The 22,199-nt window shown below is 39.2% G+C and overlaps 1 protein-coding gene across 2 annotated transcripts in view; it reads left to right on the top strand.

The window, feature by feature from the left end:
* Positions 1-20,627, top strand: part of LOC117287823 (mothers against decapentaplegic homolog 3-like) — a 34,020-nt gene extending 13,393 nt beyond the window's left edge. For both annotated transcript variants that reach the window (XM_033768359.1, XM_033768358.1), the window contains 7 exons: positions 3,709-3,902; positions 4,661-4,795; positions 10,816-10,890; positions 11,554-11,583; positions 15,186-15,398; positions 15,911-16,048; positions 18,951-20,627. In XM_033768359.1, coding sequence (XP_033624250.1) covers positions 3,709-3,902; positions 4,661-4,795; positions 10,816-10,890; positions 11,554-11,583; positions 15,186-15,398; positions 15,911-16,048; positions 18,951-19,219 — 1,054 coding nt within the window. In that variant the 3' untranslated portion in view covers positions 19,220-20,627. The remainder of the gene's footprint in view (positions 1-3,708; positions 3,903-4,660; positions 4,796-10,815; positions 10,891-11,553; positions 11,584-15,185; positions 15,399-15,910; positions 16,049-18,950) is intronic.
* The last annotated feature ends 1,572 nt before the right edge of the window (positions 20,628-22,199 follow it).

Genomic DNA, 22,199 nt, shown 5'->3' with positions numbered 1-22,199 from the left:
CAAGGACATCATGTTTAATGGATGTACAGCACTGATAGGGCCTACAAACTGTACATTTGTAAGTAACACTTGTACATTACATATGTACATAATATGCATGTCTACACAGTGAAAAACATTTGACACACAAAATTGTCATGACAATCATCTATAGAATAAGGACCTTACTTAAATGGTACAATGTGTTTGTGGAGTTGTGTGCATACGTACTATAGCTCCCAACTGTAGCCCGATTCTGCAAAAAGTTCCCTGAAATTAAACCGGTCTTTTAATGTTTTGGAATGCACACATTTGGAAATCTCAATGAAAATGGAAACTTTTTCCCTACGCATGTAGTATGTAACTCTAAATTTCTCCGCAGTTGTACAAAATCTCGACCCAATTTCAAGATGCAATGATGTTGGCAGCTATGACATGTACTGTACGTATACTGTACATAAAGACGTTGGCTAGTTGGCCTATCATGTACACGTACATGGTACATACATAAACGTGTACATACTTCATACATGTACGTGTACATACTGTCTAGTGTACATACTACATACATGTACGTGTACATACTGTCTAGTGTATGATGGTACAATAGACAAACAGAAGGCCTTGTCAAATGGAAATGAAACAAAAAACAAACAAACAAACAAACAAACAAACTTGTGGATATAATGTGTACAATGAATTGGTTGATGAATGTATCGACATGCATGCCCTCACAACCTACCAGATTTAAGAAAGAAAAGCATTGTGTGTTCACAATGCTGTGCATACACATGTACCATGTCTTACACAATAGTACAATTTCTAGTGTTCGAAATGTCATTGACCTATCCACACACTAGGCCCTATTGAGTATTATTATTGATGTTGTATAGACTCAACTACTATTAGGCCTATGCATTTCCTGTATCATCGGCCGCCAATCGAATTTACTTATAGAAATTTACAATTACACAGGATCAGTAGAGGATTTTTTTCTCCTCTCACACTTGCTACATGTACATACTTGTTTTTTTGTAAGCGTTCTTAAAGAAATTGAAGACATCATCCAGGAGGACTTATTGAAGAATAAAGATGATCCGACTCATCTTTATTCGTGGAAGAGTTGGTTAACCCCTGATGAAAGATGTATTAACTTGAAGGGCAAGGCCCTTTTAGTAAAGGGCACTCCTGAGTCGTACGAGGAAACTGTACATTTTGCATGAGAGCGTGGTAAGGGTCACCACCAAGGCAATGACCAGGGGCATGGAAGCAATTGCCTGTTAGGCCTATTGTATTGAGGCCTTTATGAAACCCCTGGCATGATTTCATGCTTAACGACTGATTTTGTGCTTTAAAAATGCGCAAGTTTCCATTTCATACAGTGTAGCGTGCTGCTAATTAATGAAAAACAGTGACGTAAATATGCAAATTGGTGAACGTGCGAGCTGATCACCCAATTTTCTTGCTAACCTGTGAAAAAATGCCTATTAAAAGCTTATAAAAAGCAAATTTTTAGTACAAACAATTTTTCCATCATACTCCGTCAGCATGGTTTGTTTGTTGTAATGTAATATACTGTATGTAGCTGAAATAAGGTTCTGCAACAAGGCTGAAACCATGCAAGCTCATACACTCATTGTCATGTTTATGTACTTAAGTCTAGGACATGAAAGGGTGTCTTTTCTGAGGCCATGATTACACTGTAGTCCTACAGGTACTTAACTCAATGATCATTTTGACCTTGTTAGTGTAACTTGTAAGTGTTCAAGGTTCATGTAATGTATGCTCATGAATGCTCATCTTTTGTCAAAGATACATTTTGTTATGTGTACACAATTGTCTGCAAAATTACAGATGTTGAAACTATTTGGCTGAGTGAAAAAATCAATGTTTAGGGTCCCCGCCTGCTTCCTTTTGTGAGGCTGCCTCCTTTTTTTCCTCTCTTTTAATTCTCCCGTTTAGATGTTTTTTTTTTTTTACAGAAAGTTTTTTTTATTGTGTTCTCAGCAAAAAAAAAAAATTTTTTTTAAATAGCCTCAGCCACTTGTATTTTTGTTTATATTTAAACTGTCTTTTATTGTCCAATGTTTTGATGTTTCATTTGTAGAAAACGATGGATATTTGGAATTTAAAAAGAATGGCGGCCATCTTGAAATTATAAAATAAAAAACCCACCTTCTCCCTCCTTTTTATTAGAAATCTGGATGCTTGAAAACAGGTTTCTTTTTTTACTTGAAGTCTTCTGTTCAAATAAACATTACACACAGTATGCATAAAATTAGAAATTTGAGGACAGATCTACATACATTGTAGGCCTACGTGCTGAAATGCCCGTGTACAGTATGTAACACCCACTCAATTGCTACATGCAGCCTTGGAAACATCTAGAGTACTCCATATTTGAACATTACTGTATGCCTGGCATACAGTTTTATGATCATAAATGTCATTACAATGCACATTAATGCTGCCCTGTTGATTAGGCCTACATCAGGCCTGGATTAATACATGTACACACGGGCCATGTTGAACTTGAACATTCATCATTCATGTGGTACATTGAACATTGTATGTAGTTGTTGTTGTGCAGTTTTCGCTTTGATCCCGTCATAATGTCTAGAGTTGTAGGCCAAAAACTAAAGTCAAAAAAAGGATTTAGAATTTAAGATTGCTTATATTCACCTTTGCTCCAATATGCATTTCTTACCCTTAACATCTTAGCTTCTGTTGTAAACATATCCAGTGTTTTTCTATTTTGTTCACCAACATTGTAATTGACCACTGGTCGTTGTCCGTTGGAGTGCTCTGGTCAGTTACACTGAATGACCATGTCCAAACTGACCGCTTTCAAGACTCGATCTCTTCAGGAATTCCCTCCCCACTCCCCTTGATGTACATCACACATTGTGGCTTCTTACATATCGCTCAGGTCCGTCACTCGGTGACGCTCATGGCGCTTCAACATTACTACCCCTGGTCACTAGACCATTTTATTTCATTCTTCAAAACATTATAAGCTCCAGGGAGTATACAGCCTGTGCTGCCAAACATTGTTTCTTATACTGTTATATTTCTTTATTTATATTTCAATATTGTATCTTGTACTGTTTGTTGAAATCTTGGCCGAATAAATAATAATAAATAATAATAATGTAGCATTCACCTGAAACATCTCTGCTCTAACAGGTACACATGTGTGAAGAGAAGCAATTGTAGTATGAGCATCTTGCTCGAGGACACAAGTGTCATTACAGGGATTTGAACCCACACTCCGATGACTTAAACCACCAACCATGCCAGAACTTAAATTCAGTGCTCTGAATGACTCGCCCATGATGCCCTTTAAAGTTATTTTCTTCCTACATGTAGGTGTCATGAAAGAGTTGTGTAGAGTGATCAAATTCAAGTTCTGGTCATTAAGTCATTGTTTTGGGTTCTAATTCCAGTCATGACACTTGTGTCCTTGAGCAAGATACTGTGCTATTCTCTGTATAAACATAAATGGGTACCTCTGAGGATGTGTATGAAAAAGCAACTGGAGCACCACGGCAGATACATGTAAGGTCTGTATACATGTACTCCCCAGGGAGCTGAGAACGATTGAAGGAATGATATGGCCCAACGACCAGGGCACAAATGTAGAGCGCACTGAAATGCACTTCATAAGAACTATTGATATTATATTATTAAATGTGTACCGTTCCTTTCTTTAATCACTACATCTTGTAGGTCCCTAGATGGCCGTCTCCAAGTATCACATAAGAAGGGTCTACCCCACGTCATGTACTGTCGACTGTGGAGGTGGCCAGACCTACAGAGCCACCATGAGCTCAAGCCAGTCGAGCATTGCGAGTTTGCGTTTCGGCTTAAACGAGACGAGGTGTGCGTCAATCCTTACCACTACACACGAGTTGAGACTCCAGGTAATAATGGCTACATGAATCCTGTGGTGTTTGTTTGTCGGAGAGGGGGTATGGGTAGGGATAGCCTAGGCGACTAGTTGTCAAAGTCGTGACTATTGATGGTTTAGTTGAGTCGTGACTGCCGTTATTCACTTACCCGATTAGTTAAGGTGCCTTGACTACTACAAAAATAGTCGGACTTCCAGCTTGATGAACCAAATTTACTTACGGAACACAAAGGGACATCAGTAACACAATCCTTTCAGCAAAAGTTTGACTATATTGCGCCTGCGGCAAACAGTTTGCAGCAATGCATCTTGAGAAAAATTTGTCGCAAGTCAAAGTCGCAACTTCATGTTTTTGAGCCTGTGCAACTAGTCGAGTAGTGAATTTCAATAGTGGCCCAGGCTAAAGGACAATTATTTTGCAGCCCTTTTGAATTTCGTTGCTACTAAAATTTGAGGCTGGAAAAAAACACATTTCTTATTAATATTTTTGTTTCTTTTCCTGTTGTTTATTTCCATTTTTGTGTATTTTTTTTTTTTTTTTTTTTTTTTTTTTTTTTTTTTTACATATTTGATGTTTGCATAAAATGTGCATTGTGCAATTCAGTTTTTAATAAACCACTTTCTATTGAATTAAACTATATTGAATATGAATCACCCAAATTAAAAACAAGAACTCAAAGTTCACATGAACACCCATATGGCGGAGAATATGTATACAGTTTCAGTTTCAATTACCCTTGATTTGGTCGTTGTTGTTTTCCCCTTGCACAGTATTACCTCCAGTGCTGGTACCGAGGCAGCCAGATATACCAACAGAGCTACCTGAACTGGACGACATGAGCAGTACGGTGCCAGATAATGCGAACTATCCCGTGGGTATGGAGCCGCAGAACCTACTCCCACCAGGTAAAGGATGACAAGCAATATAGGAATGCTATTATTGTTACTCTAGGCATGGGATGGATTAAACAAAGATTTAAGACAAGTCTTATCTCGAGTTAGGACGAGTTGCCAGTGTGCTCATCCTAACCACTCGTCCTAACTACTAACCTTAAGGTTTTAACATCTCCTGGGACTGGTGCTAAGTCTTTGTGAAATTGACCTCTGGAATTACACAGAAGGACGCAGAGGCCACGGAAGCCACCTAGCGTTCCAAAGTCTCCCATTGAAAGCGCCTCATGTGCACACCTGTCTGATCTGGTGTGAAAGACTTAACAAGACGCGTGTACATGTATGTACCCTGCAAGTCTTCAATAATTAAATATGTTTCAAAAGGTGCATCACCTCAGATGCTCAGAGAAAGACCCTTTTTCCATTGTCAGATCTTTGAACCCATCGGAAAACGCTTTCTCTTTCACATCCTCTATGAAAGAGTGTTGCTTACATAAAAGTTGTTTATTGTACTTGGTTTATAAGTTATACAGTAGTGTCACAGGCCTTGAACTATACTATAAAAGTGGCACAGCAATGTTGCTCTGGTCAGGGGCACTTCTCAGAGGAAACTCTAAATTTGTGTTTGAACTTTGCAGAGAGCACCACAGCAAAACCATAGGGCACATAGCGTCAACTGCTGCGTGTGCCAGGGGTTATTTTGAGGATTGTCCTGATCATCCTCATACAGTACTAGAAACTGTTGGGATGTTTTGTGTTTTCCCAGTTGCCAACTCATCTTACTCAAAAGCACTCCGCACTGATGACGTCAGTGACTTTTGCTCAAATTCCTAGCTGTCGACGAACATGGCACTATTTTAGCGAAGAACGCATCACATGGCACTTTTAATAGTAGTGGAATGCGAGCATATAAGTTTGTGAAATGTTGTACATTTGTCTGAGATCCTGGTACTAAGCCTCTAGTTTTGGCATAGTGGGGAGTGCTGCAAAATGTATAGAATTTGGCTGCCATAATGAAAGGCGTTCGGAAGAGGTGGCTTGAAGAAAATTTACGCTTGTGTAAAGAACAGGTTTTGCAGACTGCATTATTTACACACATAGTATGTGTACATGTACCTGTACATGTTATAGATTAAATTAGCTTAGCAAAATGTTCATGGTGGTGTTTGTGTGTGCACGAATAAATGTTTGCGTTCTTCCTTAGTGGCAACATTTTTTTCCGACTCTGCAGCAAAAAAGCTACATGTACAGGCACCCCTATCATGTAATACATGTGTACATCAACTTTGGTCACTTGGGTAATGCCCTCATGAGAAAACTTAAAGGAACTCGTTGCCTTGGATCGAACGAGTTGGTCTATTAAAAGCGTTTGAAACCGTTTGTTATGAAATGCATATAGTTAGAAAGATGTTTTAAAAGTAGAATATAATGATCCACACAAGTAGCACTCGAAACTGCACGGTTTTCCTTTTACGTCGCGAACTATCACGGTCGGCCATTTATGGGAGTAAAAATTTTGACTCCCATAAATGGCCGACCATGTTAGTCGACAGGGTAAAAAGAAAACCACACAATTACGAGGTATATTTGTGTAGATCAATGTATTCTACTTTTACAATATCTTTCTAACCGTATACATTTTACAACAAACGGTTACAGAACGATTTTCAAATACCAACTCGACCGATCCAAGGCAACGTTTTCCTTTAAGAGAATGGAACAAATTAGGTGAGGTTTAGCACCGTGTACTGACATGACTGAGTAGTGGTGGTTCTGAAAGGAATCAGCAGTTGACAACTCAACCTTTTAATCAGTGTGTGTTTGATACCCAACCATGCAAAGTTTCAATTCTTAAAAACAAACAAGGAAAAAGTACAGTAGTCTTACAAAAAAAAGTAAACTCGCTTTGTTTACACAATGCGGCAAAAGGTGAATCAGTGCATCCCCCCCATACTCCCCGGTGAATCAGCAAAATGATGGACCCTACCCCCTGTTCCTCCCGGAATATTTCTGGCACATTTAAGCCCCTCTATGGAGCCTCTGCAATGTGCGACGCCCAAATTAGTTTGTCGCCTTAGCATCAGTGAGCCCCGCTTTGCCCGGGTTACACGGGTAGCTTCATTAAACCCTCTTCCTGGGCTGGGTTAATGAACCCAAGCCCTGAACAAGGCCCCGTAATGTTTCATCAAGTAATCCTGGTGTCAAGACCAATTAGTCAGTCCTTAAATACTAACGACTAACAAGTATTGTGCCTACATGTACATTTTAACTTTGTTCTCTCTGTGGCATCGGGCCTTGAATAAACCCACAGCACCACAGCAATCCTTGTGGTGCCTTGTGCTGTTGCTGTGGTGCCCTTTGGAAAGTACAAAAAAAAAATTGAATTTGTTTCCTCATTGAGAGTTGCCCTTTACCAGAGCAAAACTGATGTGCCCCTTCGAGAGCAAAGTTCAAAGCCTGTGATGTTATTCTACCATGTACAGGACACCTACGGCTACGGCTAGATTTCCACATCTTAATGCGTTAAAGAATAAGACATTCTTAGCAACACCCTTGGCAACAGTCATAGCCGTAGCCATAGCCGTCAATTTTGATACAGCCTTGTCACTCCTTATTTTTTTGTCTCTCCGGCAATAAGAAAACTAGCACTGTTACTCGTAGAAGATAAAGAAATTACAGTTTTGGGGCCACGTCACAGTCATTTAAGGTCATTTCCAAGAAACAACACAACAAACAAAACACAAAATCAGACAGGAGAGAATACAAAAGTATTTCACATAAAAACATTTTACAACCAATCCAACAATATATTAATATAAATTATTAATATATATTAATATTCTTTATCCCCGATGCAAATTTGACATCTCTTATATCGTTGCGGTACCTGCTGCCAAAACATAGGATTTGAACTGGCTCTAACTGGTGCCCATTCAACAGTTTTGCATCTAGAGAGTTATGATTTCCAACGGAAGTGCCCTCTGGAAAAATGAAGATGGCCTTGCCCTCTCAAAGATGACATCCCAGGGCCGCTATTGCTCCATTAACTTGGCCTAGTTACCTTTTATTAAAAGATTTCCTGTTTTCAACTTGCTAATTATTTTTTAACAGGTGTCATAACAAAAATGAAAAGGGGGGGGGGGGGGTGTCGCCGCGCTGTATTCAAAATACCTTTACTAGTAGTTTCCAGGCATGCTATTTTTAAATGTGTAGTGGATGTTTGAACTTGACAATGCTTGAAAAGCTCAAGTGTACATTTTGGTAGTATCTCAAGAAAGGACGTGTTTAGAAAATAAAAGAATGCTAACCTGTCACGAGAGAACACTTAACAGCTTAACTTGATGATCGGTTTTGAGACTCGGGCATTTCAAGTTTATCTACATGTAGAATAACTGGACTCTGGCAAGTGGTCCAGCGAGTGTTTCAAGCACCAATACCAGGCATGACTTTAATTAATGACATCAGATTTATTTTTGCACTGGGAAAAATCGGCAAAATAGGGCCAACAAATATCATGCCTTTGATTCAGTACATGTGCGAAGACCCACTATTTCTAGTCTCCATGTACATGTGTACATGTATATGTACTGTGTACTAAAATGTACTTTAATCTGAACGTCCACTTTTTTGTTTACTGAAGAAAATCAGTAAAACTGTTATTTTAAGCATACAAAAGTCTATTCCTTATAATGAAGGTCCCTTGCATTCGATTGAATTCAAGTCATACTTTTTTTTTTCCAATGGACAAATATCATAACACTAACAGATCCTGAATTGTGTTGCCACTCAAAGTCAAAATAGGAAAAAGGTTTGTTTAAAGGGAGATACATGTGCCTGTAAAGACAAGAGTTTGGTTGGGACGGGACCACACCCGATTAAAAAAAAAAAGAAACACCCGGCCAAGTGCTCGGAGTCGGGAGGTCTACTCATTGTGCCTTTACTAATTAGTGACGGGAACCCCAAGGTTTCAGTTGACAGCAAACAAATAATTGAAGCCTTCCTGTGTAATCTCATCCCTAGAAAAATATGAAATAAAAAATACACCTAAATAGGGGAGTGGGGGGGGGGGAGGGTTTAATGTTTGTGTGTCAGATGGATGATGTCATCAGGCCATACTTCATCTACATGTACTTTCACTTTCAGAGCTGTTGGTCATGACACAATGAAATTGGTGACCTCAAATAGTGTAAAACACTATGTGCTGTAATGTACTGAAACACACGACCCACATATGAGTAGAAAACACAACGATTGGTACCACTTTGCGTCTGTCACGTTCGCCGTTTTTTTTCTTCTTGAATTGAATACACGGAACCCACTGTTTGGTTTGATTCTGCACACAGTTGTGACCATGCATTTAAAAAAAAACTATTGATGGAAATAATTTTTTAAAAATATAGCATTTTTTGAGGAAACTTGTATTGCTAGAAATCGTAATCGGTGCTGCCTTGCAGGAAGAATATTCAGCAATTGCAATACACAATCTGAGAAATATTACTGTCACTGGTTACTGCCAATGTTCTCAGATGCAATTTTTTTTTTCTGCTGGAAAAGATATTGTAAAAAGTTCCCCAATACAAATGCAAAATGCCTTAAGTTTCGAATGCCATTAATCTTCAGAGTCGTTACCAAACTTACTCTCAATCCTATTTTTCGTATTTCCAAATGCAAACATACAAGATGTACGCATGTTGTGTGGTCATGTGTAGTGTATGTAAAGCACATGAGGTGCCCATATGCACATGATTTATGTGATGAATGGAAATCCGATGGTTAATTGAGCAGTTTGTTTGTGTTTTGCCAGCTCGCACAAAAGAAGGTTTTGTCCCTAAATCCAGGTAGTCATCTGTCAGCATCACCCTGTCGCAACACTTGAAGCTCAGCTCCAGCCACTTGGCACCTCTCAGGAGACCCATGTCAACCACTTGCCCCCTTTATTCAGGTCAACGAGCTCTCAGACCACCCCCTCCTCCTCCTCCTCCTCCTCCTCTCTCCCTACTACCACGTGACTCTGATACATTGAAGATATTAAAGGCACTGGATACGTTTGGTAAATGTCATGAGACTGGTATTCTCATTCCTGTATCCCATCAAACATGTATGCGTAAAATAACAGTACTGTGAAAATTTTTACTCAATTGGTCATCGAAGTTGCAAGAGAATAGTGAAAGAAAATACACCTTTGTTGCACAAATTTGTGTGCTTACAGTTGCTGAAATAAAAGTATTCAGGCCTCAGCAGTGAGGTCTTTTAATATTTGAATGAGAATTTACCTCTTTCTCAAAACCTAAGTTAATTCAGAGGGAGCCATTTCAGCTTCCCGTTGCTCGTAACCAAGTTAGTTTTTCATGTGAACAATTATTTTGAGTAATTACCAATAGTGTCCAGCGCCTTTAAGAGTCAAGAGGTGACAGTGTTTCATGGGTGGTGATGCTTTTCATTTTGTTAAACAAGATTCCACGGTGACACTTAAAATGGACAGAAAATTTAGATTTGCGAATTGTGAGGCTGTACAGGTCTGATACTTCCCGAAGGCAACGAAGGTGATTGCCTCAATGCCCCCTGGTCATTGCCTTGGTGCCCTTGAAATGCTCTGCACAGTAGAAACTCACAAGTTCCTCATAGGGTGCCCTTTATCTAGTACAGTTAGGTGCCCTTGCCCTTTCAAAAAGAAGCAGGCCTGATGCTAGTGGTCAATGCAATCTGGCACAGTTTGTTTTAAGTAGAACTCGAACAAACAAAGCAAGTTCTCACTGGTGTTACTCAAATAGTATTCCAATAATGAGGGTTTGTGAAACTGTTGGTTGTCATTTTGATTTTGCTCAGTCTTAACCCGTCCATGAAGTTTGTAATCGGACCGTAAAAAGTTATTACTGCGTCCACTCCAATTGAACACAGTTTAAGCCCGTTCGGCTACACTTTTCAGAATGTAGTAAGAAGGAGTTTGGTGTGATGGAGGCTTAACTAGCAGTTTTTAAAAAGTTGATACTAATCTTTCCCCCTCTTTATTTTCTTTCTTGTTTTTGTCTGATTAGAAACCCCTCCACCTGGCTATATGAGTGAAGATGGTGACAATACTGAACAGAGTATGGATACATCACAAAATGGAAGTAAGTCATGGAAACGGCTGTTTCTGAAACAGTCTTGTGTCAGTTATTTCTGCACACAGTCTAAACTCCCAGTTTCAGATGTGTTTTAATTTGCACCGACCATCTGTGCTGAAGCTGGAAATCTATCCTTTCTGTTAATAATCTACAAATTAATAAATAAAATAAAGAAACATTAAAATAACGAGGAAAACGTTCATCAAAAATGTATAATTATACCAAGACCAATCAGAAAACCCAAAGCATTTTTTACCCAAGTTGTAAGTGCGAGCATGTTATTTCTAATAATTCTCGTATTCAGGGTTTTCTCAAGATCCACTTGAGCATATTGAGCCTTCAAATTTGGGGTGGAAAATTTGTAAGGATTTCAATGTCATGTTATTTAGCTTTTTTGGCTACAATGTGATTTTTAGTAATAAACCAATAAACTAGTGACTGGTATAACACCAAAGGGAGAATACAATTTTCCATATTATGTCCAAACCTGTCGTTTTGCATTTTATGCACAGAAACTATCAGCTAAGCCTGAATTGTCGGGTCAAATTAGCAAAAAATCGAACCTAGTATCTTTAATTATCATTAATAGCAAAAGATCTTATTAACTGGTTTATTGAAAGAAAATATTAAGAAGTAACAATCTCTTTGTTATGTTTTTTTCTTCTGCAGCAATGTCTCCTGGTTCAACAGACTCACTCGGTAATTATTATTGTACAATTTTTTTAAAATTTTTGCATCTGAAACTTGAAGCAATAGTCTGTGCAACTCCTACTCGTATACAAACATTGGGACCCGTTGAAACATGTGATTTTGTTTCTTTCACCTTTTTGAGCATCAGGTTGGAGACCTGAAGTTCACTGTTGCCCACTGTCGCTGATTTATAAATTATTATAGGGTTTGTTTTTTTCATGTTTGTTTCTCCCTTGTTCTGTGTATTGCTCTTATACAGGTTCCCCAGGGAGAACAGTATATTGTGGCTTAGACAGGGATTATAGCCATGTCCATAAACGTATAATGAGCAAATATAACGAGCAAATCTGTCAGCCACCAAATATACTTGAATGCAAATTAGCTCTTAAATTGTGCCATTCTCTTGTGATCATTTTCACTGTATACATTACATGTACATGTAGGAGGCACTTACAGTGAGGAGAGTTAAAATCAATATTGACTATTCTGACTTGTCTGTAAGACATGCTATAATAATGAGAAAAATATGCCAATCGTTAAAAGGCGCTTATAATGGCAAACATTTGGTGATATTTAGAAACGTTTTTTTTTTACAAAAAGTGCCTGGTTTTGGCACGGAGCCTTATATATAATAGTTACGTGGATGATTGCAGACTTCATCAAACCACAAGTGGTTTGGTATCTATTTCATTGAAAAAGTACAAAGTGATTAAGCTAATCGCTAAACCTAATTGTGGGGAAGGCGTGTAATAGGTTTGGGATGATTATGTATCACTAGCGGGATGGGATGCCGCGCTTTGCGCGGCAACCCCGCTAGAAAGCTTGACGTAAAAATGCTGCAAGTGTAGCGTTGTGTACAGGGGAGGGTTAAAGTGGCTGGGCAGGGTCACAATACAAATCACTGTGGCAAACAGCCCATCCTAAGTTAAGACGAATCTTAGTGCTTTATGAAATCGTATTGTTCCAGCCCTGATACTTCGGCTTTTAAGGGGCACGGCAGTTTTGCCTTGACTTTTTGTAAAAATTTAGGGCACCAAGGCAATTTTCAAAAATTTGGAAGGGCAGCACGGCAATCATAAAAAGTTGCGAAGGGCACGACGGCAGTTTAAAAAAAACACCTCCGAGTTGCCTGTAAAAAATAGTTCTTCCAATTTTTCCATTTTCTAATCTAACTGTTGCCCAATGAAAAAAGAAAGCATTCATCTAATTCAACAAAATAAAGAACAACTACTTACAATACACAATAAATAATTTTTGTTCATACGTATCCTACTATTGGTCATGCACGTTGTGTAGTTTTTCGTAGAGACGCTAAAATTCCCACGTAACTGCTCCATTTTGACACGATGTTGACAGAATAAATGCATGCGGTGCGCGACGCCTATGCTGTACATGATGGTACATCACATGTACCAAGCATGGGGAAAACCACTATCCCAGCATGCAAAGACACGTCGAGTCTTTTTCTCAAGGCGTTTAGCGTTGGTTCGCGTAATTTTACCACTAGAGGGCGTTTAATCTCACGCTATCGCTCTGTTCTGAAACCCCCTCTAGCGTTCGATGTTTCGAGTATTTTTTTGTCGCACGCAAAGAACAACGACTAACGGGCCTGAAATCTGCTGTTGTGCCTTACGTGCGTGAAATTGGGGTATATTTCGTTGCGTGAAATTTACACAGACATCGGAACTTTTGGGCTTATTTTCGAACTTCGACAACGTTGAATATAATTTGTTTTCGGGAGGAAGGGCACGGCGGCAATGACGAGAAAAGGGCACGGCAATCATTGCCGTGAAAAATTGGTTTTTTGAAGGGCATTGCGGCAATCGGTAGGGGCAACGACGGCAATTGCCGTCGTTGCCGTCGTGAAGTATCAGGGCTGCTGTTCCCCACGGGTCCCGCCAGTCAGGTGGTTCTCCGTTTCGTGTATTTTTCTCTGTCCAGTTTATTTTTTCCCCGTCCAATATCATCATTAGTCCCTTTTTTTCTTCCCCTTTCCGTATTATTTGTCCAGCCCTTTTACTATAATACTCCCTACATTTGTTGGCGTTCCCCCGCCCTCTTCCAACAGACGTAACACTATATGCCATTTCCATCTCCCTGTTCACACAACGTGCTCCCCACCAGTCTTCATCCTGTCGTCGTGCTTCCCCCGCCCCCCCCCCACCCCATGCATTGTTCTGTACTGTATGTACGCGCGAAATTACTGGACGCTTGCGCCGTGACTGTGACATCACAAAGGACGCCTGCACTCACGCTCACGCTTTGACTGTGACGTCACAAACAACACATGCCCCAACACGGGTACCCCGAAATTTACCCCAGGACGCATCATTTTAGCAGGGTGCGGGCACCACTTGCCAAACAACAATGGCGGCGCCCATGCGATTTAAGCGCTTTTATAATATAGAAGCATTGAGTGGGAACATCTGTTTGTTGGTGTAGGTTTAATAGATTTTTAATAGATGTCAATTTTTATGAAGCGTATAATGTATTATGGTTCTGTGCCTTGCCCAAAGGCACAGGTATCATAGCCGGGTGTCGAACCCACACTCTACTCAAAATCCTGAGAGTATGATTTTGGTGTAGTTTTCCTGAGGCTGGTTTTACCTATGTATGGAATTGTGTTGGTTTCTGTGATCAGTTCAGCAAAGCTGCCATCTCTGATTATGGAAATGTGTTCTCTCTTGTTTTGAATGTAATTATAAATAGTGCCCTAATTGTTTTTCAAAATGTCACTGATTGCTACATTGCAAATTTTGCTCTGGTTTAATCCATGTTTGTTTGTGTGTTTGTTTCAACTTGTTAATTGTAATTGTTTTAACTGAAAGAAATGTTGTAATTGTTCATGTCAAAGTGGAAAGCTTTGTGTGAATGATACAGGTTCATTTACAAATGTTTTATTGGTAAAAGAATAAATAGCAAGCACTCAGGCCTAAACATTTTAAAATTTACCTGAGATTTAGGTAATTTTTTGTAACATAACAAGAAGTTTGTTTGTAATGACAATATATAATTATGTAAATACATTTAAAGGCAGAATCTTCATTTCTTGATCCTTCTTGGTTTTAAATCCGTATCAATTGTGTGAATATTACAGATTTAGAAAAGCAACAACTAATTGAACAAATTAATGGTTAAATAGCGAATAGAAAGCAGTCAGGCTTAATACAAATGACAAAACAAGTTATTTATTTATCAAAATCTTGTTTCGCCAACCGTTACACATTTGCATTCTTATCAATTGTGTGAATACAACAGATTAAAAAAAAAAAAAGTGTAAGAAAAAATAGAAAGTAGTCAGGCCTAATAACTTAAGTTAAATTTAATATCTAACTTAAGAAACTTTATACAAAATTTGTTTATGACCACTTTATAGGCTTTCACAGATTTGCAACCCATACTACTGGGGATGAATATAACAGATTAAAATAATTAATAAAAATGAAAGGTATAAAAACAAAAAGAAAGTAATTAGGCTTAGTAATTTGACAAACCTATTATGATTATTATTATTATTATTATTATTATTTTTATTAACTGAATACAAGTTTTATTGTGGTTGTAATGGCCCTTTACTAACCATAATCTGGTTTTTGACGACCCCTTCACAGATTTACAGCCCGTATCATACTGTGAGCCCCCCTTCTGGTGTGCTATAGCTTACTACGAGATGAATCAGAGGGTAGGAGAGACCTTCCATGCGTCCCAGCCCTCACTCACCATAGACGGATTCGTCGACCCGTCCAGCTCTGAGAGATTCTGCCTCGGCTTACTGTCCAACGTCAACAGAGATCCAACGGTAGAAGTCACGAGAAGACATATTGGTAAGGATTTTTCTTGTTTTGGATGAATTGTCACTTATTTTAATTTTGATTTCGATGCAGTTTCACCTTTATTTCTAATGCACGAATAACAGTGGTTATGAAAAGTAGAACCTTGCATTTATTCAAGCCGAGGTGTGTTAATCTATAAGGTTGAGTTGCATCTCAAAAGATGCAGTTTTACAAGATATATATGGACTGGAAAACTAGTGTGGTCAAGCTGAAACTTTGCAGGTTTTCTTTCTTAAAACTTGTATGCGTTCTTAAAAAACCTAGTGTTTGTCAGTTGACAAATACTTGGACTTTTTGTCTAATTTGATGTTGCATCAAAGTTTTTTAGCATTTTCTTTGATTTCACATTGCTTTTTGCCTTTTTTTGGGGTAAACTTTGAGTGGCATTTTGAATCTCATATGTGGTCTTTTTTTTCTAGATGAAACTAAACTTCCTGCAACTGTAATTAATACATCATAACTAAACAGTATGTCACCCTACTGTCTGTCCATCCTGCCAACAGGTAAAGGAGTCAGGTTATACTACATCGGAGGAGAAGTCTTTGCAGAATGCTTAAGTGACAGCAGCGTCTTCGTCCAGAGTCCCAACTGCAACCAAAGATATGGATGGCATCCTGCCACAGTCTGTAAAATACCTCCAGGTATGGCTGTAACCAATTACTGTATAACTAGTTCTAAACAACAACCGTATAAATGCGCTTGAAGACATTGGACACCATTGGTAATTGTCAAAGACTAGTCTTCTCACTTCAAAACATGCATAAAATAACAAACCTGTGAAAATTTGAGATCAATTGGTCGTCGAAGTTGCGAGATAATAATGAAAGAAAAAAACACCCTTGGTACAGGAAGTTGTGTGGTTGATTTTGAGACCTCAAATTAATGTCCGTCGATGTCGGTTTTTCCCCATAACCGATATATTGAAAATTTAATATCGATATATCAAGTATTTCCGATGCGCAAGATGAAGCCTAAAGACAGCACTTGGTATACTCATGGAGGTAGAAATATATATACCGAACACTGATAGTTCAATAGGGCTACATTTAAACCTGTTTCTGTCTGATCCCACGAACTTGTTTGTAGTTAAAACAATTTCAAATTGCGCTAGTCCTGCCCCGATTATTTATGGTTTTACAACAAAGTATGATCGCTGCTATCGCTGGCTTGGCCGATTGGTGAACGCTCACCACAATTTTTGATTCGTGATTGGCCATGATTGGCCGTCTCAAAATGACAAAGAGCCTTTGTGAGTTGTGTGACTCGCCGACATTCAGGTGTCAGTTGACGATACATTGACGTAGAAGTGTCAATCAAGTTGTCTGATGGGAGCAGGCAGGCGGCTTTGAGTTGAGATCTGTGGTATGATGTGAAAATAAATATAATTTGGTGTGGTCAGAACTAGATTAGGTAGACAGGCCTGCTGCCCGCTGTTCTATGTGGAGAGTGAAGTGTGTTAGGAGCGTGTCGCTTCAAACTTTGTCAACACTAAATGTAGTTACTTCAACTTTTTCAGAGTCAAGAAAATGCCCTCGAAATCAACGACAATTCACGGCAATACATTGCCGTGCCCTTTTTTATCTAACTGTTGTTGTTGGCCCTTTTTCAAAATTTTTAGATACATAATAAATGTCCGCTGGTTGAGAATGGTTGAGATAATCATCGAAAGAAACTCACTAGAAAGTCCCGCAAAACACAGACCTACCATTCCGTGGTCACAATATGCAGCAGTCACATAGTTTCCAATAAAGGCTCGTAGTCTTTTTACGTTGCATTCTACAATAAAGGCAAGAATTATTGAACGCTAGAATGCCCTCTATTGGTGAAATAACACAGTGCATCACGCAATACTTCCTTGACCAAAGACTGCACGTGTCTGTGCATGCTTGGGCAAATGGGTTTCCCCCCGAATTGCAATAACCACCAACGCCGGTGTGCATGCTTACACTGTACAACGGCATAGTCTTCCCTGGTACGCACGCAATAGCCGCTGACAGCGTGGTCTGCGAAGCATATAGTTCCTCGAAAATGTTAGCTCGTTTACGAAACAACACAACGTGTAGGATTTATTTGACCAAAATAACGCCAATTACGATGGGATCGATAGAAAGATTATTTTACTGTATAACGTAAGATTGTTTTCTTCCTTGTTTTGTTTTGTCTTGTTGTTTCAGGAAAGTTTTTGCAGGGTATTTTTGCAAAGTCAAAAATGCTGTGATGAAGATGTATTGATTTTGATCACTATGCGCAATGGGAAGTTGCATCTTAAACAGCCGATAGGCTTGGGCAGCAGCGGCGGTTTCTTTTGAGGTATTATTGCACGCTCCTTGCGGGGTCGTGAACTTCTGCGGCGGGCGGCTGATGGCGAAAAACACAAAGAACAAGCAGACATACTTGGTTGTAAAACGTATTATTTAATAGGGCAACTCAAAATGATGAAACTACATAATGATATTGGCTTTTTTAGTACTCAAAAACAGATTTCTTTTAAATAATCGGACACTCTTTTGGTATTTTCGATATCATTTAGGAACATCGAATTTTCAAAACATCAAAACTTTTGATGTATCAAAAATACGATATTACGATATGATTAAAAAAGTGACATCGGCGATTTCAATGTCAAAAAAGTATCGAGTTTTTTAGTATTTTTGATTCAACGGACGTTACCTTAAATTCTAGATCAGAGGTCTCAAAATAAAATTTGTGGAAGATTATTTCTTTCTCGAAAACTATGTTACTTCAGAGGGAGCCGTTTTTTACAAGGCTTTCTACCGTCAACCTCTTCCAATTACTCGTGACCAAGTAAGTTTTTATGCCAATAATTATTTTGAGTAATTAGCAATAGTGTCCACTGCCTTTTAATTTACATGTTTTAAAATTTGTCCTCAGATAGAAAATAAAAAAAAAACCCAGTTTGGACAATCTTTGCTAAACTTATTAGAATGTCTAGCCATCTTGATTTAGTGGTTTGTCCAGATCTTCATTCGCTTCTTCGCTTTTAGACGCCCTATAGATGGGTTAGCCTTCAAGATTGTCCAAAGTTTTCTTGTTGAAACAAAGCTTTTCACATTTTGAAGATTGCAGAGAAGCTATTTGTCATGAAGATCTTGACAATCACAAAATCATGATGGCTGGACATTCTAATCAGTTTGGCAAAGATTGTCAAATTTGTTTCTTGTAGCCTAAGAACAAATTCAAATACTTGCAGATGCCTGTAAACTTAAAGTCCAATGTCAAATGACAAGTTTTGTTTTAACTTTGAGTATCTTGTTTACTGCCCCTTTGCTTACATTTTTGTTCTTTTAATTGTTCACAAGCTAGATCATGTATTTTGACAGATCCAGCCAATGGTTACTGGTAAAGCCCCCTCTTGTGTATATATTTAGTCAGCCAGTCTGTTTCATCATTTTCTGGGTTATATTTCACCAGCATCAACATTTACTTTGAGGTTTTATCTTACAAATTCTGTAATGTTCCTTCAAGATTACATGATCTTCTCTAAGTTGTTTATCTCTACTCTCTTTTCACTTATCTTGCCAGGCTGTAATCTAAAGATCTTCAACAATCAAGAGTTTGCCGCTCAGCTCTCCCAGTCCGTCAACCGAGGCTTCGAAGCCGTCTACCAGCTAACAAGGATGTGCACCATCCGCATGAGCTTCGTCAAAGGGTGGGGCGCTGACTACAGGCGCCAGACGGTAACCAGCACGCCGTGTTGGATAGAACTTCACCTTAACGGACCGCTGCAGTGGTTAGACCGGGTGCTGACGCAGATGGGCTCGCCGGTGGATAAGTGCTCTAGTATGTCGTGATGTGAACGCCATCGGGCACCCTGCGCTGGTTTGTGTGTTATACTTGATTGTCAAAGTTAAGATCGCTCCCCCTGTTGAAAATGTGTAATCAGCTTGAGAAGTTGGACATTACCGGTCTGGGGAAGAAACCACCCATGAGTTTTTGATTTGATGCAGGGTCCACAGGCCACACCATTGGTCGGGCCAATGGGAGACTTTTGAGACGCTGGTGGCGGCAGACATAACGGCCCTTTTTTGTGGCTCTTGGCGTCTGCGCACATGCTGAGTATTGCTCTCATAGTTCTCAGCTCGCATGCTACTGGCGAGAACTGTGAAAAAGAACGGTCCAAAAGTCTCCCATTGAGAGGTCAAAGGTCAACACTGTTGCAATGCTAAGGTTTTGAGTAGTTGCATTCACAAATTGTACAGCTACTCTTTTTGGGAGGGGCGCTTTCATTCATTGTAATTTTTGAGGGGTGGGGCAGGAGAAGTTGTGGGGTGAGCCGAGCTGCCAACTCTCCCTGATTCTGTAGAGTGTTCCACTGAAAAGAAACCAATCTTGTCATGATCTGATGGACAAATTAAAAAAACTCCCTGATTTTGGCAAACTTTTCCCCCTATTGTGCTGAATTTAATTCTAAATATCTCCCCGATTGTTGAACGAAATCTCCCTGATTGCAAAATGCAAATGTTGGCAGCCCTGGGTGAGTAGTGTGCTGAAAACTATTCTTGAGAAGGAAACTGTTTCTTGATGAGTCAAGGAAAATGACTGTTCGATATCGACCTTTGGTGTGCCCTAAGATCTTGTTAAAAACTTCCCTCCTGTAAACAAAATGGCAATAGTGGCTACTTCTCCTCGTTAACAAAATTGCAGAAGTTTTTTTTCTCCTCGTTAACAAAATGGTTAAGGTGACCCTTTCTCCTTGTTAACAAATTTGTGAAAGTGACCCTTTCTCCATGCCCTGTCATTTTTTGGCAACACTTGGGGGAAATCTGACTTTGACTTTAAACTTAAAAGAAAAGAAGAAAAGAAAGAAAGAAAAAAAAAATATGAAAGAGCAGCTTGTAAAAATGATGAAATTGATAAGATGATAATATTTTTTATTGTGAAACTAAGAGATTTAATGTAAACCTGCCGCCTCTGGCCTCTTTGTAGCTGGTGTCAAGTTACCCTAAAAAAAAAAAAGAGAGATTTTTTTTATGACTCAGTAAATTTTTTATTTGGATTATTACTATTACTGTTTTATTATTATTGTTTATTTATTCTATTTGTTGTTTACGTTTTTTTTTATAGCGAGGGGGGTAGATTGTTGTTAAATCTCGGGTGTGCGTCTTGGTCGTGCTATAAATGCTGTTTTTAAATTGTTCTTTGTCTTGGCGTTGGTTGTGGTCTGAGCAGCAGTTTCAACATCTCAGAGTTTGGTTTATTTTTTAAGGATTCATCTCGGGGTGGGGGGGGGGTGGGGGGTTATCAGAGCTATGCTCTGAAAACGCTTCTTTGTTACACTGGTCTTCAGCCTTAATACTGTACCCAATCCATAGAAATAGAACCCGGAGAACGCTGAGCTCGGCCACCCTCTGTGCCGTCTGTGGATGTGGCATATCGATACAGCGCACTTAATGTGCGTATGGCAAAAATGATGATCGCATTAGACGCCTGTATGGCAAAATGAACATCACGTGACACGCGTGTATGGCAAAATGGCAAGATGTCAGCGCAGAACGACTGATTCTAGTGTGTTCATTGGTCAATGTCATTGTATGGCAAAATATTTTGCCATATACGTGTAACAAAAATGGCCTCTGGCGTCCATAAAAATGGTCTCATAACGAAACCTCACGCACAATGAAACACTCAGCAGTCTCCGGGTTCTGTTTCTATGATCCAATCACAGCGTTAGGTTCTTCTTTAGTCCAGGACTTTAATGTTCATAGAAATACCGACAGGGATTTTCTTTACCCTGCAATTTACATCTTAACTTTGAGAAGCTACCAGAGTCATCTTGTAATTTCGACAAAAAAAAACACACCTCAAAACACACAAAATGGGTTGCTCCTTCTGTTAATTTCACCAGACATTTTAGGAATTTAAAGGCCACCATAAGTTCAACATCATCTCTACTACCTTCAACAGAAGTCAGTCGCACTTTCATGCTTTCAAAATTTCATTTAATTTATTTACCGTGTAAAAGTCTGACGAGAAGGAATTCCAGCCTGCATCCTCAGCTCTTGGTCTAAATCAGTTAATGGATTTGGTTCTGATGCACATGCATAGAGTTAACCAGAGGGCGCACTGGTGATGCTGCGTGCACAAATGCTGAGTGCACAAACGCGACGGGGACCTTAAAGAGACACACGCGTCGTTTTGGTAGATGAACTTTGTACGCGCGTTAAATGTGAAACACACATCGTGTGTGTTGATAAACTCACCACGCCGTGCGATGCTGTTTTGTCAACTTACAAAATGGCTGCATGCGTGCATTCCGGGCCGCGTATATACATGTAAGGCAGTGCGCCCTCTATTTCTTATATATCTCTATGTGCACATGACATCATCTCAGTAGGGCGCCTCTCTCAGAGGTCAAAAAGTGGTTGTTTACTGGCCAGTTCGTGCCACAACTTGTCTTCTGTGTAGATACCTCCAAAACATGATGTTATACTTTCTGTCATTGTGCATCTGGCAGTGTTGGTGATATTAAATGGTCAGAGAGTAGGAGGGTTAAGTCATGTAATACCTATGACCCACCATTACAGTCTTAGTTGTACTTGAAAAAAGCTATTCTTTGTGGTTTTGTTGAAGCAAAATTGATGTTCATGGTGAACAATTGATTTAATCACTGAAGTCGGCAGGTTCAGGAAGATGTTGTTTTTGTTGTTGCGATACTAAGTAAAAACTGAAGCAGACCTTAAAGAAATATAGGTATTATATTTATATATGTTTATAATGGTTGTCCACAAAAGTGCTCGTTGTCAAGCCAGGTTCTTACATTTTCAAAGAGGA

Source organism: Asterias rubens, chromosome 3 (genome assembly GCF_902459465.1).
Source record: "Asterias rubens chromosome 3, eAstRub1.3, whole genome shotgun sequence".
In the NCBI taxonomy this organism is placed as follows: Eukaryota; Metazoa; Echinodermata; class Asteroidea; order Forcipulatida; family Asteriidae; genus Asterias; species Asterias rubens.
The sequence above is the reverse complement of the archived record's forward strand: the minus strand, read 5'-3'. Positions and strand labels throughout refer to the sequence as shown.